General features: G+C 60.1%; 1 protein-coding gene across 1 annotated transcript in view; it reads left to right on the top strand.

Moving 5' to 3' along the window:
• Positions 1 to 13,465, top strand: part of RBM19 (RNA binding motif protein 19) — a 91,048-nt gene that overhangs the window by 11,090 nt on the left and 66,493 nt on the right. The window contains exons 12-19 of the mRNA XM_081113466.1: positions 792 to 913; positions 1,334 to 1,430; positions 1,766 to 1,876; positions 3,860 to 4,060; positions 5,180 to 5,309; positions 10,587 to 10,765; positions 11,147 to 11,207; positions 12,985 to 13,064. Coding sequence (XP_080969592.1) covers positions 792 to 913; positions 1,334 to 1,430; positions 1,766 to 1,876; positions 3,860 to 4,060; positions 5,180 to 5,309; positions 10,587 to 10,765; positions 11,147 to 11,207; positions 12,985 to 13,064 — 981 coding nt within the window. The remainder of the gene's footprint in view (positions 1 to 791; positions 914 to 1,333; positions 1,431 to 1,765; positions 1,877 to 3,859; positions 4,061 to 5,179; positions 5,310 to 10,586; positions 10,766 to 11,146; positions 11,208 to 12,984; positions 13,065 to 13,465) is intronic.

Genomic DNA, 13,465 nt, shown 5'->3' on the forward strand with positions numbered 1-13,465 from the left:
GGGAGAGGCCGTGTGTGTGCGTGCGTGCGTGTGTGTGTGCGTGCGTGCGTGTGTGTGTGCGTGCATGCATGTGCACACCCCCCATTTCTAAGGAAGCACACTAGTGGCCTGGGAAGCTGTCCTTACACCCACCCAGAAGGCAGCACTCTGAGGGCCGGTCGGCTCTGGTTCCACTGATCCGTCAGCACCTGGGACAGCGCCTGGCACCTAGTGGGCACTCCTGGAGCGTTTGCTGAATGAATGAATATGCTCTCCTGGAGAAATGGCACTTGGAAGAGGAAGAAGGAAGGAAGGAGTTGGGCGCGGTCATGTTAAATGGCCACAGTGGAGTGTCAGGCGCTCTTGTCTTTTTTCCCAGCGCCTCCAAGTAAGGTGCTGAGTGCGCACCCCCAGCCCAGGCTCCTGTCCCCCTCTTCCCTTTTTTCCATTCGTGCCTGCATAGTGCAGTGATCTCCCTGTGGCCTCCGGACCAGACCTCCCGTGCAGGCCCTACGTGTGCAGGGGCAGGGTGGGCCCTGGCCTCGGGGTGGGGGGTGGGTGGCACTTACAAGCTGACCAGTCTCCCTCGTGAGGCTGTCACATGGCCTCTGTCCCAGTGTCAGGCCCCCGGGTCCCGTGGCCAGGTCCCCATTCTGGGTCGAGGGTAACCACATGGTCATTTGGCCTGAGGCCGTGTCTGAGAGGGTTTCAGCACCGCGTGCTGCCGCCTGTTCGGAGAGGCCGCTATCCTGGGGAGGATGTGGAGGCACCTGACCCCTCCCCCCTGACTCCCTTCCCCCCACCCCCTCTAGGGCAGGATGCTCCATGTCTTACCATCCACCATCAAGAAGGAAGCCAGCGAGGACGCCAGCGCCCCAGGATCGTCCTCTTACAAGAAGAAGAAAGAGGCTAAAGACAAAGCCAACAGCTCCAGGTTCTTACGCGCGGCCGCGGCCCTGGCCAGGCTCCTGCTCCCTCGCCCCCTCTTCCCCAGCCGCCGCGGGGCTCTGGCTCCTTGGGGGGTCCAGCCTCGCCATAACCTTGCAGAGCCCGTTCTCACCTGCAGAACGGGAGAATCGTAGTGGTGCTTAGCTATGCGGAGCCCTGGGGGTTAAACAGGTTGACAGAGCTTAGTCCCTGGCACAGAGTGGGTGCCTGACACAGTGAGGGTTGTTCATGTCATCATCACCGTCCTCGTCCGCAGGCCCTGGGAGGTGGCCCACACCAGGGAAGCTGGGGGAGAGAGGCTTTGGGGTTCAGAACAGCAGGCCGAGGGCTCATTTCTCAAAGGTTTCGCATCTGAAACAATATTCCCGTCGCTGCTCTGTGGTCTGACGTCCCTCTCCTGCCTCAGCTCTCACAACTGGAACACGCTGTTCATGGGCCCCAATGCAGTGGCCGACGCCATCGCACAGAAGTACAGCGCCACCAAGAGCCAAGTGTTTGACCATGTGAGTGAGCGGCCCCGTCTGATGTACCGGCTGTGGGCCAGATGTGAGGGGCCAAGGGCCAGGAGGGGCCATCGTGCTGGGTCGCCTGGGAGGGGGCCTCTGCTGCATCGTGGTCCGCCTGGGCCCCGGCACGTCCCAGCCGCCCCTTGACCCTGGCTCCTGCGGGGTTGTGTGGAGCCACCCTGAGAGGTGACAGCCAGAGCCAACCGGTCAGTGGGGTCGGGGAGGGCATCGGGGGGTCCTCTCCCTCCAGGCCTTCCTCTCGGGCTGTGGGACACGGGAGGCTGCTCGTCACCTGCCCGACAGCTACCAGGCCTCTTCTTTCCCTCCCACAGGAGACCAAGGGCAGCGTGGCCGTGCGCATGGCCCTCGGGGAGACCCAGCTCGTGCAGGAAGTGCGGCGCTTCCTCCTGGACAACGGGGTCAGCCTGGACTCCTTCAGCCAGGTGGGTGCACACCGGCTCGGTGCGGCCGCCGGCCACGGAGAGCTGGGAGCTGGGCTGGGTTCAGGTTGGCAGCGTGGCAATGGGTTTGAGGACCTGGCCTGTCGAGGGTGATGCCATTAATTTTTAGTCTCCAAAGAGAGGAAGAAAATCACACGGGTTCAGACAAGGCGCCTGACTGGATGGTGTCTCTCAGGGGCCATATGCAAGAGGGCTACCTCGTAACCTTCATGTAGACCAGGGGGCCCCAAACATCCTGTCCCCGTCCCCCCCCCCCCCAGCTCCTTTCTAAGAGCAGCTGCTGTCTATCTGAGTGGTGGGCCTTCCTTGAACCAAGTAGGGGAGCGGTCACCTCCACGTGCTCCCTCCACCAGGTGGGGTTCTCGGGTTATGGCTGATTAAGTCTCGGGGGCCCAGTGAGCACCTAACACACTCATCAAGATCCCCCTTCATTCTACAGACAAGGAAACAGACCCTGAGGGCGGGGGATGGCTTAGAAGTCCATCAAAGAGACTGTGGCAGGAGCCTGCGCTCAGTCTCAGCTTCCGCCTTCCAAACAACAGCTTCCTGAGATTTACCTGCCTTAGACTGACCTGAGAGGGTGGCTAGGATGGAAGGATGGGCGGATAGCTGAGTGGGTGGAAAGTGGGGGCGATGGATGAGGTGGGTAGGGAGGTGGGTGGGTGGATAAGTAACTGTCACTAGCTAGCATCTATTGGGACTTACCAAAGCACCTTTCCAAGTTTCACTTTCCTAACCCTCATGGAAAGCAGCACTGCTGTCCCCGGTCACACAGAAGGGACCGTCACAGGTGCAGTCCCTCGTTCCAGGTCATGCAGCTCTTCATGGTGGAGCCAGATTTGAACGTGGCCCCAGAGTCCACGTCCCTAATCATTACACTTGCAATCTGAGTTGTACCTACAAAGCCCATGGGTGCCCTGCCTTTCCCACCTGCAGATGTGCCCTCCCCTATGAGGAGAGCCGGTGAGGCCCACAGGGAAAGCAGACCAGGGTTTCAGGCCAGGTCAGTGGCTGAGCTGAGATTCATGCTCAGATGATCCCAGACCTGGAACTTTCCCATTGCATGTTTTTGGCTCTCCTGCCCCATCCAACATTGTTTTTCATGAAACAGTTGCTGATGTTCACACAGCGCTTATGCATTCGCCCTTTGCCTGTGTTAGCCCAGCTGTTGCAGCCTCTCCCGGAGCGGTCCTGGAGATCGCCCGTGTCCTTCTGTTAGTGAGGGGCCGAGCGCCGGTCAGTGCGTCTCCAGTGTCTAGTGTTTAGGTCTGAGTTCTTCCAAAGGCAGACTCAGAGTCAAGGACAAGTATGGTTTTGGGCAGCAGACACAGTGAGAAAGGCCAAGGGGAGGGCGGGAGCCCGGTGCCGGGCGTGCTTATGACAGCACCTCGTCCGGCAGGGCCGGGCTGGACCTGGGGCACCGGCAGAGCCCTGCCTGGAACTGTCCCACCCACAGGACCAGGGACGCACCAGCCCCTGGGAGCCCGGGCTGCTCCCACCCAGCCCCTGTCGCCTGCCGTGATTGACAGCAGGCGCCTGCAGTTGCAGGAGAAGGCCGGGGCCTGGGCCGGGGATGCAGATGCTGCCTGGGCTGGAGTGCCCGGATGTCCCGCAGGGCTGCGGCGGGCAGTGGCGGGGCTGCGGCGGGCAGTGGCGGGGGCTGCGGCGGGCAGTGGCGGGGGCTGCGGCGGGCAGTGGCGGGGGCTGCCGCGGCTCCACAGTGGAGGGGCAGGGATTTCACCCAGGGGGTCCACTCTGGTGCCCTCACCCTTATCCACTCCACGGAGCCTCCTCTTATCCAGGGAGCCATGTGCCTGAGACGGTGCCGTCTCCTGGGCCGGCCTTTGAAGTGCCTGGTGACTGAGGTCCCAGGGGGGCACCTGGTCTGGAGTCGACCACAGATCAGTGCTGGTGGCAGGGCCTGCCCTCTTGTTGTCCCTAATGTGTCCATCTCCTCCCTCGCAGCCTGCTGCAGAGCGAAGCAAAACCGTGATTCTGGTGAAGAACCTGCCGGCAGGCACCTTGGCGGCCGAGCTGCAGGAGACCTTCGGCCGCTTCGGCAGCCTGGGCCGCGTGCTGCTGCCCGAGGGCGGCATCACCGCCATCGTGGAGTTCCTGGAGCCACTGGAGGCCCGCAAGGCCTTCCGCCACCTGGCCTATTCCAAGGTAGGGCGCCGGCCTGCGTCCTGGGGATGAAGGGAGCGGACGCAGCAACGGTCTGAGCAGGGGCCTGGCGCGTGGGAGCCCCTCTGAAAGCACCTGCTCTGTGCTCACTGTGAGCATGGTTCCCCCTGAGATCACAGGGGAGAGGCTAGAACCTCCAGAAAGAGGTCCCAGCCTCGGGCTCCTCAGCATTCTGCTCCCTTGGACCTGAACCCCATTCTTCTGCTTGTGGGGTCTTGTACCTACAATAGCGTAGCAGTCAGTTCTGCAGGCGGGCTGTCTCCTGTCCTTGGCAGAAACACACACACACTCACACACAGTAATGAGTGTGATAGTCTCCTGTGGCCGCCATAACAGGTTCCCACCAACTCCGTGGCTTAAAACAGCAATGTGTCCTCTCACAGTTCTGAGGCCGGAGGTGGGAAATGGGGGTGCTGCAGGGCCGTGCTCCCTCTGAGGCTTCAGGGAGGCCCCCCTCGCCCCTGCAGCGCTTGGTGGAGCCAGTGCCCATGGCTGTGGCTGCTGCACTGGCCTCTGCCTCCTCACGTGCCTTCTCCTTCCCTCCATTTCTGGCTGGATCCAGGGCGACCTCACTTCCAGATCCTTCACTCAGTGACATTTGCAGACCCTTTTCCCAAATCGGTCACACAGGTGCTGGGGGTCAGGACGTGGACGGCTCTTCTGGGGCCACCTTACAGCCGCTGCAAGTAGCTTCTCTCTCAGGCACGTTAGCCATGTGCAGCCTCTGTCAGCGTCTGGTTTGTCCTTTCTAAGAGCCGTAGGCACGTACATGCACATGCGTGGCCGAGAGTCTGTTGTGGGGAGAGAAGCGTGGTCTCCAGCGTCCCCACTGCACTTCCTGCACGAGAGCTGCATCTCATCCTGGTCTGTCCCCCACCCCCTGCCCACTCACACCCCGGCCAGAGCAGCCCAGGGGACACGTGCTCGGCCCCTCCCCCAGCCCTGAGCTGCAGCAGGCCCCGGGGTTCTCAGGATCAGGCGGCGGAGGGGTCTGGGCTGTGTGCCCCTCCTGGCTCTTTCAGGGCGAGTCCCTCGTACTCTCTGACCCTCGGGCTCTTCGTCTGTGTAAGACAGTGAGTCCCTCCTCACCTCTGTCTGCAGTTCCACCACGTCCCCCTGTATCTGGAATGGGCTCCCGTGGGCGTCTTCTCCAGCTCAGCCCCACAGAGGGAGGGACCCCAAGACACACCGGTGGAGCCTGCGGAAAAGGATGGGGCGGAGCCAGAACCTGGTGAGAGCTGAGTCCGGGACAGCGGTGAGGGAAACGGGTGGGCGGCACCATTATTAGGTTTAAAGTTCATTATTCGTCCCAGAGACCAGTGGGTCTCAGACTCTTGGATTTCATAGGCGCATTCCCTATAAAAAAAGAGCATAAACGTGATGGGTGCAGCGCAAGGCCGTCAGCTTTTTGGCTTGTCAATTAGAGGTTGCCCGGAAAATAAACTACTTGGGATCTATTCTTAGGGACTCAGAACACGGCCAGTGAAAACAGCCTTACTTCACCCACCCGCCCTGATGCCTCCTGGGCCAGGGTGGCTGGGGGAGGAGTCAGTCTGGAGGGTGGAGGGTCCGGGCGTGGCGCAGCGCCCTCTGGCGTCCAGGGGCTGCAAAGGCAGGGAAGGGAGGTGGGTCCCCATTGGCAGTGGGGACCTCGCAGTTCTCTGTGGAGACTGTCCTGAGGATGGGGAGACACTGCACGTTCTGGACCCACCAGAAGGGTCAGGGGCGCCCCCGTGATGGATCACCTGAACCCCCTGTATTCCCAGTGCCCCCTAGGCCGGTGCAGCCCCCAGTTGAGAACCACTTAGTCTGGAGACGGTATCCGCATCCTAGAATGAAAGGCCTTTAGAAAAGTTTCTAGAAGGGCTGTGATGGTCCTTTAGCCAGGGGCCATGGTCTTGTCCATCAGTAATATTTCTCCCCCTTTCCCTCTACCCCTTTGGGGTTACCAGTCTGCTATCTACCGTATCCATTGTTCCTGTTTTTGAAGTGTTAACATCAAAAAGGAAAAGTGCAGGTTGGGGCCATGTCTGTGCTGGTTGCCAGCCCTGTTGTCAGGCGAATCCCCCAGGGCTCACCCGGGGCCTCTTTGCCCTTTTTGTTCCTTTCTGACACCTGTCACGTACACAGTCCCCTGTCCCCTGCGCTGTTCCTTGTCACCTGCTCCTCCCTGACGGCCGGCCTCTCGCATTGTTCCCGCGGCTTCCCCAGGCCCGGCCGCGCTGCACGGGGCTCAGCAGCCCAGCCCCGCGTGTCCTCGGGCTCCCCAGGGAGGCGGGCAGGAGGGGCGTGGACGCGCCTCTCTGTTCACCCCCCCTGCGCAGCCCTCCGCTCTCTGTACCAGTCCTGAGGGAGGGGGGCTGTGTGTTTTATCTCCCCACAACCAAGACCCTCACCTCCAGATAAAGGCCTCCGAGGGGGAGGGGGCCCCGAAAAGCTGCTCGCCGCTGATAACAGTCTGTGCTGGCGCCCTTCGCCCAGAGCGGAGGGGAGGGGGCGGCTAAACTCTGCGCCTGGTTACAGTGAGGCCCCGCGCGGCCGTGCGTGACTGGGTTTTGTGCTAACCCGGCGGCAGCGCGTCCTCCCAGGCCTCCCCGGCTCCCTCCAGCCCCCTCTGCCCACCCTGGGCCCAGCCCTGCCTCCTTTCTTTCTTCTCCCCTCTCCTGGTTCCTGGTGATTTCGTTGGCAAACATCTGTTTGAGTCTCACAGTTCCTCGTTTATGCTTTCTAGTCTTTCCACTGCCTCTCCACGATCAGAGGGGGTGTGAGTGTGCGTCTAACTCCATTTTCTCGGTCAGGATGCTGCGGCTCCGTGGCTAAGACAGTTGCCCGGGGCCACGCTAGTATCGGCATCACTCTCATTTCCCAGGCCGCGTGCTCTCCCAGCTCTGCGCTGCCTCCTGACTGCAGGCTGGGGCCCCCTTTTCTCAGCAGATCTCAGGGCTCGGTGCCCTTGTCTCCTTGGTTCTTCCCGCAGCCCAGGGGGTGCAGGGGCAGGAGGCGGGCGCTGGGACACCGGTTTAGGGAGACAGCAGCAGCGCTGTGCTGCTGGAGGAAGGCCAGGCCCCTTCGATCGCCTTTGATTTCAGTCGGACGCTCCTCCCAGGTGGGGCCAGGAGTGCTGGTTGGCTCGTTGGAAGGGGGAGGGACCAGATGAGCAGGCGGGTCGCAGGTGCTGGCTGTCCTCACAGTCCCCTCACTCATCCTGGGCCGGGCCCGAGGGCGGCTCACTCGCCAGGGAAGGAGGCTCTGTCTGGTTCTGGGGTGCTGTGCTGCCTCTCGACTCAGCTCTGCCACAGCCCTGACGTCACCCCTTCTGGGCAGGTACCCGGGGCTTTAAACAGACACAGACCAGCCCCTGCCCCTGGCGTGGGGGGACTCTGGCCACGCTCAGAGGTGCTGGGCCCCCGAGCTGTTGGGCTTGTGAGGCTGCGACACCTGGATGCCACACTGGGCCTGGCTGGAGTCCCGACCCCAGGAGAGGCCGAGAGAGGGGCCAGCAGGCTTTGCCAGGAGTCTGCCCAGGCAGGGGGCGCGGAGCACAGAGCCCCGGCTGACCGCCGGCGGCCACGAGCTGACCACTGCCTGGTGCAGAGCTGCGACATGCCTTTGAGCTCATTGCCGAAGCTTAAATGTATATACATTATTGATTTTTTACAGAGAGAAAGAGAAAGGGATAGAGATTTAGAAACATCGATGAGAGAGAAACATCGATCAGCTGCCTCCTGCACCCCCCCCCCCCCCCCACTGGGGATATGCCCACAGCCAAGTTGCATACCCTTGACCGGAATCGAACCTGGGACCCTTCAGTCCGCAGGCCGACGCTCTATCCACTGAGCCAAACCGGTTATGGTTGCCGAGGCTTTTAAACTGTGGGTTTTCCCGTACAAGCGGGACTTTCAGCTTCTTTGGAAACATCTGAACGTCTGACACCCTGGGCTGGCCTTCCTACATGGCAGCCGCTGGCCAGTGTCAAGAGGGGGCTGCCCCTTAAACTGCCGTGAGCCCTCTTGGTCTCCATGATCCCCACTGTTCTTTTTTTAAATCTTTTTTAGTCTTCCATAAACCTCTCTCCAACCTGCAGGCGCCTGAGACTTAAAATTCCGGCAGCCCCAGAATTTTCCCTGGGAATGTGGCTGCTGAGGTCCCTAACGAGACAGCACACTGAGGTCCCTGGAGCCGCGTGCGCGGGGGCCTCAGTCCCTTCCTTTCTCCTCTCCTCTCCGACGCAAATGCGAGGAGAGCCAGGGTGGAGCTGTCCTCCCAGCTGAAGGCCGCGGCCTTCGTTTCCATTGAAGTTCTCATTCGGAACCGAAGTCTTAGCTGCTCTGCATAGCTCCGCTTCCCCACCATCAGTGATACAGAGTGCACCCTGCTTTGCTTTGCTTTGCAAGTGGAGATCGAGTATAAATGGCCACACCGTGGAGTCCCTTGTTGGGTAAATTGTGTAGGAAGGAGCCTTTATGTAGATGATTCTTTTTGTCCTGGAGAGACACTGGGTTCTAGCTTCACCTCAGAGGGAGGGAGGACGCCTGTCCCACTGCTGTTCAGCTGTCACCCATTCCCTTAGGGCAGTGGTCGGCAAACTGCGGCTCGCGAGCCACATGCGGCTCTTTGGCCCCTTGAGTGTGGCTCTTCCACAAAATACCGACTTCTGCTCATGGGCCACGAAGTTTCAATAGCACTGTACATGCGCGCCCGCATGTGCTCAGAGCCCTGAGGCCAAGGGGTGAGGGCCCAGCTGATGGCTGCCTTTGCTGAGATGGTTTATTTCCTAGAGGCTGTGGGAGGGGCATCAGAAGCTTGGATGGGGGGGGGGGGGACTTGTCCCCAACCTCGACCATGTGACTTGGGGGGAAATGGGGGAGGTTGATGGAAACTGAACACGTTTCCGGGGCATCCCTGTGAGGCTCCTGTCGCCTCGGGTGGAATTCACACTCGGCACAAGGGCTGCCGCCTGTGTCGCAGCCACACACCCGCCTGCAAGTTCCCCGTGTCACATCTGCTGTGCCCTCTTCCCGCAACGCTGTTCCTTCGCAGCAGGAGGGGGGGGGGGGCAGATGAAGCCACAGCCTCTGTCACCCCGTCTCCAGAAATAACCAGGAGCACCCTGAGCATTGCTTTCCTGCCGCGTGTGCGTGTGCATGTGCGTGTGCGTGTGCGTGTGAGTGTGAGATAGGATGGAAGTTACTAAACTCCAGAACATTGGGCGTACGTGAAATAAGCCCAGCCTGCACAGTGGGCGAGTAAGTAGAACCTTAAAGTGTCTGCAGTCACAGCTGGTTCACAGGACATACTTCAGGAGGGTTGAGAACGCTTGTTTGAACAACCTGAAGTATGAATGAGGGCACTCAGACACAGAACCGACCGAAACGCTCTTTTTCTTTTCTGAAAGAAAAACTGCCCCACCCTGGCCACTACCTGAACGGTTAGAGCATTGGCCCACACACTGAAGGGTCGCTGGTTCGATTCCGGGTTAAAGGCACATTCTGAATTGCAGATTCGATCCCCAGCCCCGGTTGGGGCTCCAACCGATGTCTCTTTCACCGATGTTTCTCTCTCTCAGCCTCTTCCTCCCTCCCTTCCACTCTCTAAAAATCGATGGAAAAAATATTCTCTGGTGAGGCTTAAAAAAAAACACACAAAACCACACAAAACCTGCTTCCTTCCAGGCCTGTGAGGAAGCTGTGAGCCCCTCAGGACAGTCCCGGGAGCTCTCTCTGTCCCCGGCGCCCAGAATGTGCGGCAATGAGCGACCTTGTATACTGTTTCCTGTCTCACTTTCCTCCTAATTTTTTATCACGAGCATCACGTTCTATTCAGCACCTCCAGCTGCCCGTGAACTTGTCCGTGTGGTCGCACATCCTTCGGAAGCATCGTCAGTGACCACACCCCTTATCCCAGCCTTGGTGGCCCTGTAACTCTCCTCCTCTCCTGTCCGGGAGCGTTTGGTGTGTGTGTCCCGTGTCCTCACATGATGCCTGACTCTGAATCGAACATGTCACATGTGGGTAAAACACTCCTTTGTCAGTGCTCCCTGAAGCTGAATGGAACATCCCTTAGCCTCAGGGCTATTGTTCGCATTCTGTAATTTCTAAAAAGTTTTAAAGTTGAGTTTTAGTTTGAAAGTTCACTAAGTATTTTTTTGTTTTAGAAAAAATAAAACTTGCTGAAGGTTTGGGGGTCAATAAAACTGTTCACAGCAGTTCACACAGCAGTTTACTTGGAAGTTCAAAGGAGTGTGGGGAGTCCGAGCCTTCGAAGGGTCATCGTTTGGGGTCTGTGTTTCATGTTCCTTTCTCTTCAAAACAGAGGAAGGGGCGGGACCGCCTCTCCCTGTCCATCATGCCTTGCTAACCCAGCCCGGCTGGGAGTGGTATCCCTCCTGGCGTCGCCTGCCCAGCAGAACACCCTGGATCCAGCAGGTTCTGCGCCTGAGGCAGAGTAGGCGTCATTTAATGGATTTGGGGTGGCTTTTTTTATTTCTGTTGTTTTGATGGGGATCCAGTGCCAGACAGCGAGACCCGCGAAGGTGAAGAGCCGACAGAGGGAGGAGCAGCCAACTCTTCATTGAAGATGGAGGAAGAGGAGGAGGAGGAGGAGGAGGAGGAGGAAGAGAGCATTCCTGGGTGTACCCTGTTTATTAAAAATCTCAACTTCGACACAACTGAGGAGACGCTGAAGGGGGTGAGTGATGGCTCCGGGGTGCAGGCTGGGAACCCCCCGGCTCACGTGGTCGCTGCCTGGCCTGCCTGTCAGCAGGTGCTCGTGTTGATCTAGTTGAGCAGCCAACGCCCACCGCCTGACATCTCTGCCAGGCCGTCCAGCGGACGTGTCGCCCAAGACCCGAGCAGCAGCCAGACCAGCCTGGGGCTGGGGAGGGAGGGCACCCACAACACCCAAGGGATACGTCGGATGCCTGGGAAGGCGCCCGTCCTGCGAAAGCGCAGTCAGTGTCAACGGCACAGACTTAGGGAACAGCCTGGGCACCCCCGTGTTTAAGGCCCTGCCTGGGGCGGTTGCAGGATCAGCCGGGAACGGCGGCGACACCTGTCAACTCTCTTCCAGGTGTTTTCCAAGGTGGGCGCGGTGAAGAGCTGCTCCATTTCCAGGAAGAAGAACAAAGCAGGTACTGCCTGCGGAGCCTCAGCCGGAACCAAATGGTTCTGGAAGAAACGGGAGCTTTGGGTGGGGGGTAAGGGCGACTCGCACCGGGTTGTTTTGAAGAGTCCTCTTGTTCTGAAATATTGCCACTGCCGAACCCGCTTGGCAGAGCGGCCCTGGTTCCTGTGTCCCGGAGACCCTGGTGCCCAGCGGGGCAGCCGCGCACGTCAGGGTCTGAGAACCTGGACTCCAGCCCCTGGGCTGTCGGACGGTTTGGGAGCAGGCACAGGCTGGTAGGGTGGCGCCGTTCAGTGGCAGAGGCCTCTCCCCCGCCAGCACCTCTTCCTGGGGAACTTGCTAGGGAACAGCAGGAAATGCCGATCCAGGGCTCTCCCCTTCCCCTCCAAGAAGTAGCCTAGACGGAGAACATCTGGAAGGTTCCACCGAGGCATTAGCCACGCACCTCACTGGTTGGTGGGTGCCTAGGCCATGCAGAGGCCGCCGTGGTCTCTCCATTCGGCCTTGGGTGTTGTCCCGAGTTGCTTGGCCTCTGCTGTGTCTCCACTCCAGTCCTGGCCTCCTGTAAGATGCTCTTAGAGATTTTGTTTTGTGTGTCCTGTAAACACCCCTTGTTTCCACAGCCATGCAGTCCCCCTCCCTTCAGTTTGGTGGCATTTGCAGGGATGCCACAAGTCCGCCTACAGCTGTGTCCTGAGGGACACACGAGCTGGTGGCTGCAGCACAGTGGGAGGGGGCCAGGTGGGGCAGCCCAGCACAAGGTTTCACGTCAGCCCGAGGCTGGGAGGTGGAAGCAGCAAGCAGCAGGCAGGGGACAGAGGCTGGAGGAGGGAGCAGCAAGTAGCAGGCAGGGGACAGGGGACAGAGGCTGGAGGTGGAAGCAGCAAGCAGCAGGCAGGGGACAGAGGCTGGAGGTGGAAGCAGCAAGCAGCAGGCAGGGGACAGAGGCTGGAGGTGGGAGCAGCAGGCAGCAGGCAGGGGACAGAGGCTGGAGGTGGGAGCAGCCGAGTGCCGGCGGGAGTGCGCAAGGCAAAGGCAATGGCGGGAGACGGGAGAGACAGGCTGGTTCCAAAAGACAGAGGCCTCCATCAGACCCCATCCAGTCCTGGAGTTCACCTTGGGGGGAAACAGAATAGGCTCAGGAAATGTGTGTGAAATGCTGGGGGAGGCACGCATCACATTTTGTGTCGAAAGGGCAAGATGCAATTGGAGGCCTTACGTTGTGTGTGTGTCCTCCAAACCCCGCCCAGTGCTATTCGTCCGAGGTGGGGAAGCCAGAGCTCGTACAGTTTGAGCTCCCCGTCCTGACGGCCTGAGGCTGCCTCCCTCCCTCTCCCAGCCTCATGCCCGATGGTCAGAAGCACAGCTAAGAGTGAGCCTTGGGCGTGTGGGACTGTCACGCCCACGTCCACCTCAGCATTACGTACAGGAGGGCAGGGGACTGCCAGGGAGAGGCTTTGCTGCTGGTCACTGCCATGGTTGGGACAGTTCCCTCTCCCTCCCAAAGGCGGAATTCTATTACGAAGCTAATTATCATGCCAGTCATCTGTTAATTCACAGGCAGCCTGCCTCGGGTGGTGGCTGTATCGCTTCCCTGGCTGACTCTACGAGATGACTAGTAATGAGTGGCGAGCCAGGAGCTGAAACATTGGGGGAATGAAGGAGGGTGTGAAGAAGAGAATACGAAGCCCCTGGCCCACCGGGCCCTTGGACTTGGCCTTGCGCTCCCTCTTCGTGTTCCTCCCCACCAGCCACGCAGCGTGATTCCCGCCTCTCTCTTCCAGGGGCGCTGCTGTCCATGGGGTTCGGCTTCGTGGAGTACAGGAAGCCGGAGCAGGCCCAGAAGGCGCTCAAGCAGCTCCAGGTAAAGGGTTTCTCGGGGGAGGGCCGAGTCACAGGCAGGCGGGGCGGCGGGTCCCGTCAGCCCTCCATACTGAGTGGGAGTGCGGGTCCAGCCACGCTGTCTCCAGTTCTCCAGGGGGCTGTGGCCCAAGAGCAGCCAGGAGCCTTCCTCAGGGTCTGTAGTCACTGTGGTGCATTCATTCACCCATCCAGCGCTCGTTATCAAGGGCCCGGGTGTGCTCACCACCCAGCTCTCCTTCCTCTCCCAGAGGTGCGCGTGGGCCGGGCACAGTGGAAGGGCGCCCTGCAGGGACACCGCCCTGGGCAGCTCCCCTCATTTGTAGGAACGGTCCAGGTGACTGACTGTCCCAGGAGAGCTCCCTGGTCATGGGAACGGCCTTGTGGGTCATAACTGGGTGCGTG

Source organism: Myotis nattereri, assembly GCF_964212035.1.
Source record: "Myotis nattereri genome assembly, chromosome: 19".
In the NCBI taxonomy this organism is placed as follows: Eukaryota; Metazoa; Chordata; class Mammalia; order Chiroptera; family Vespertilionidae; genus Myotis; species Myotis nattereri.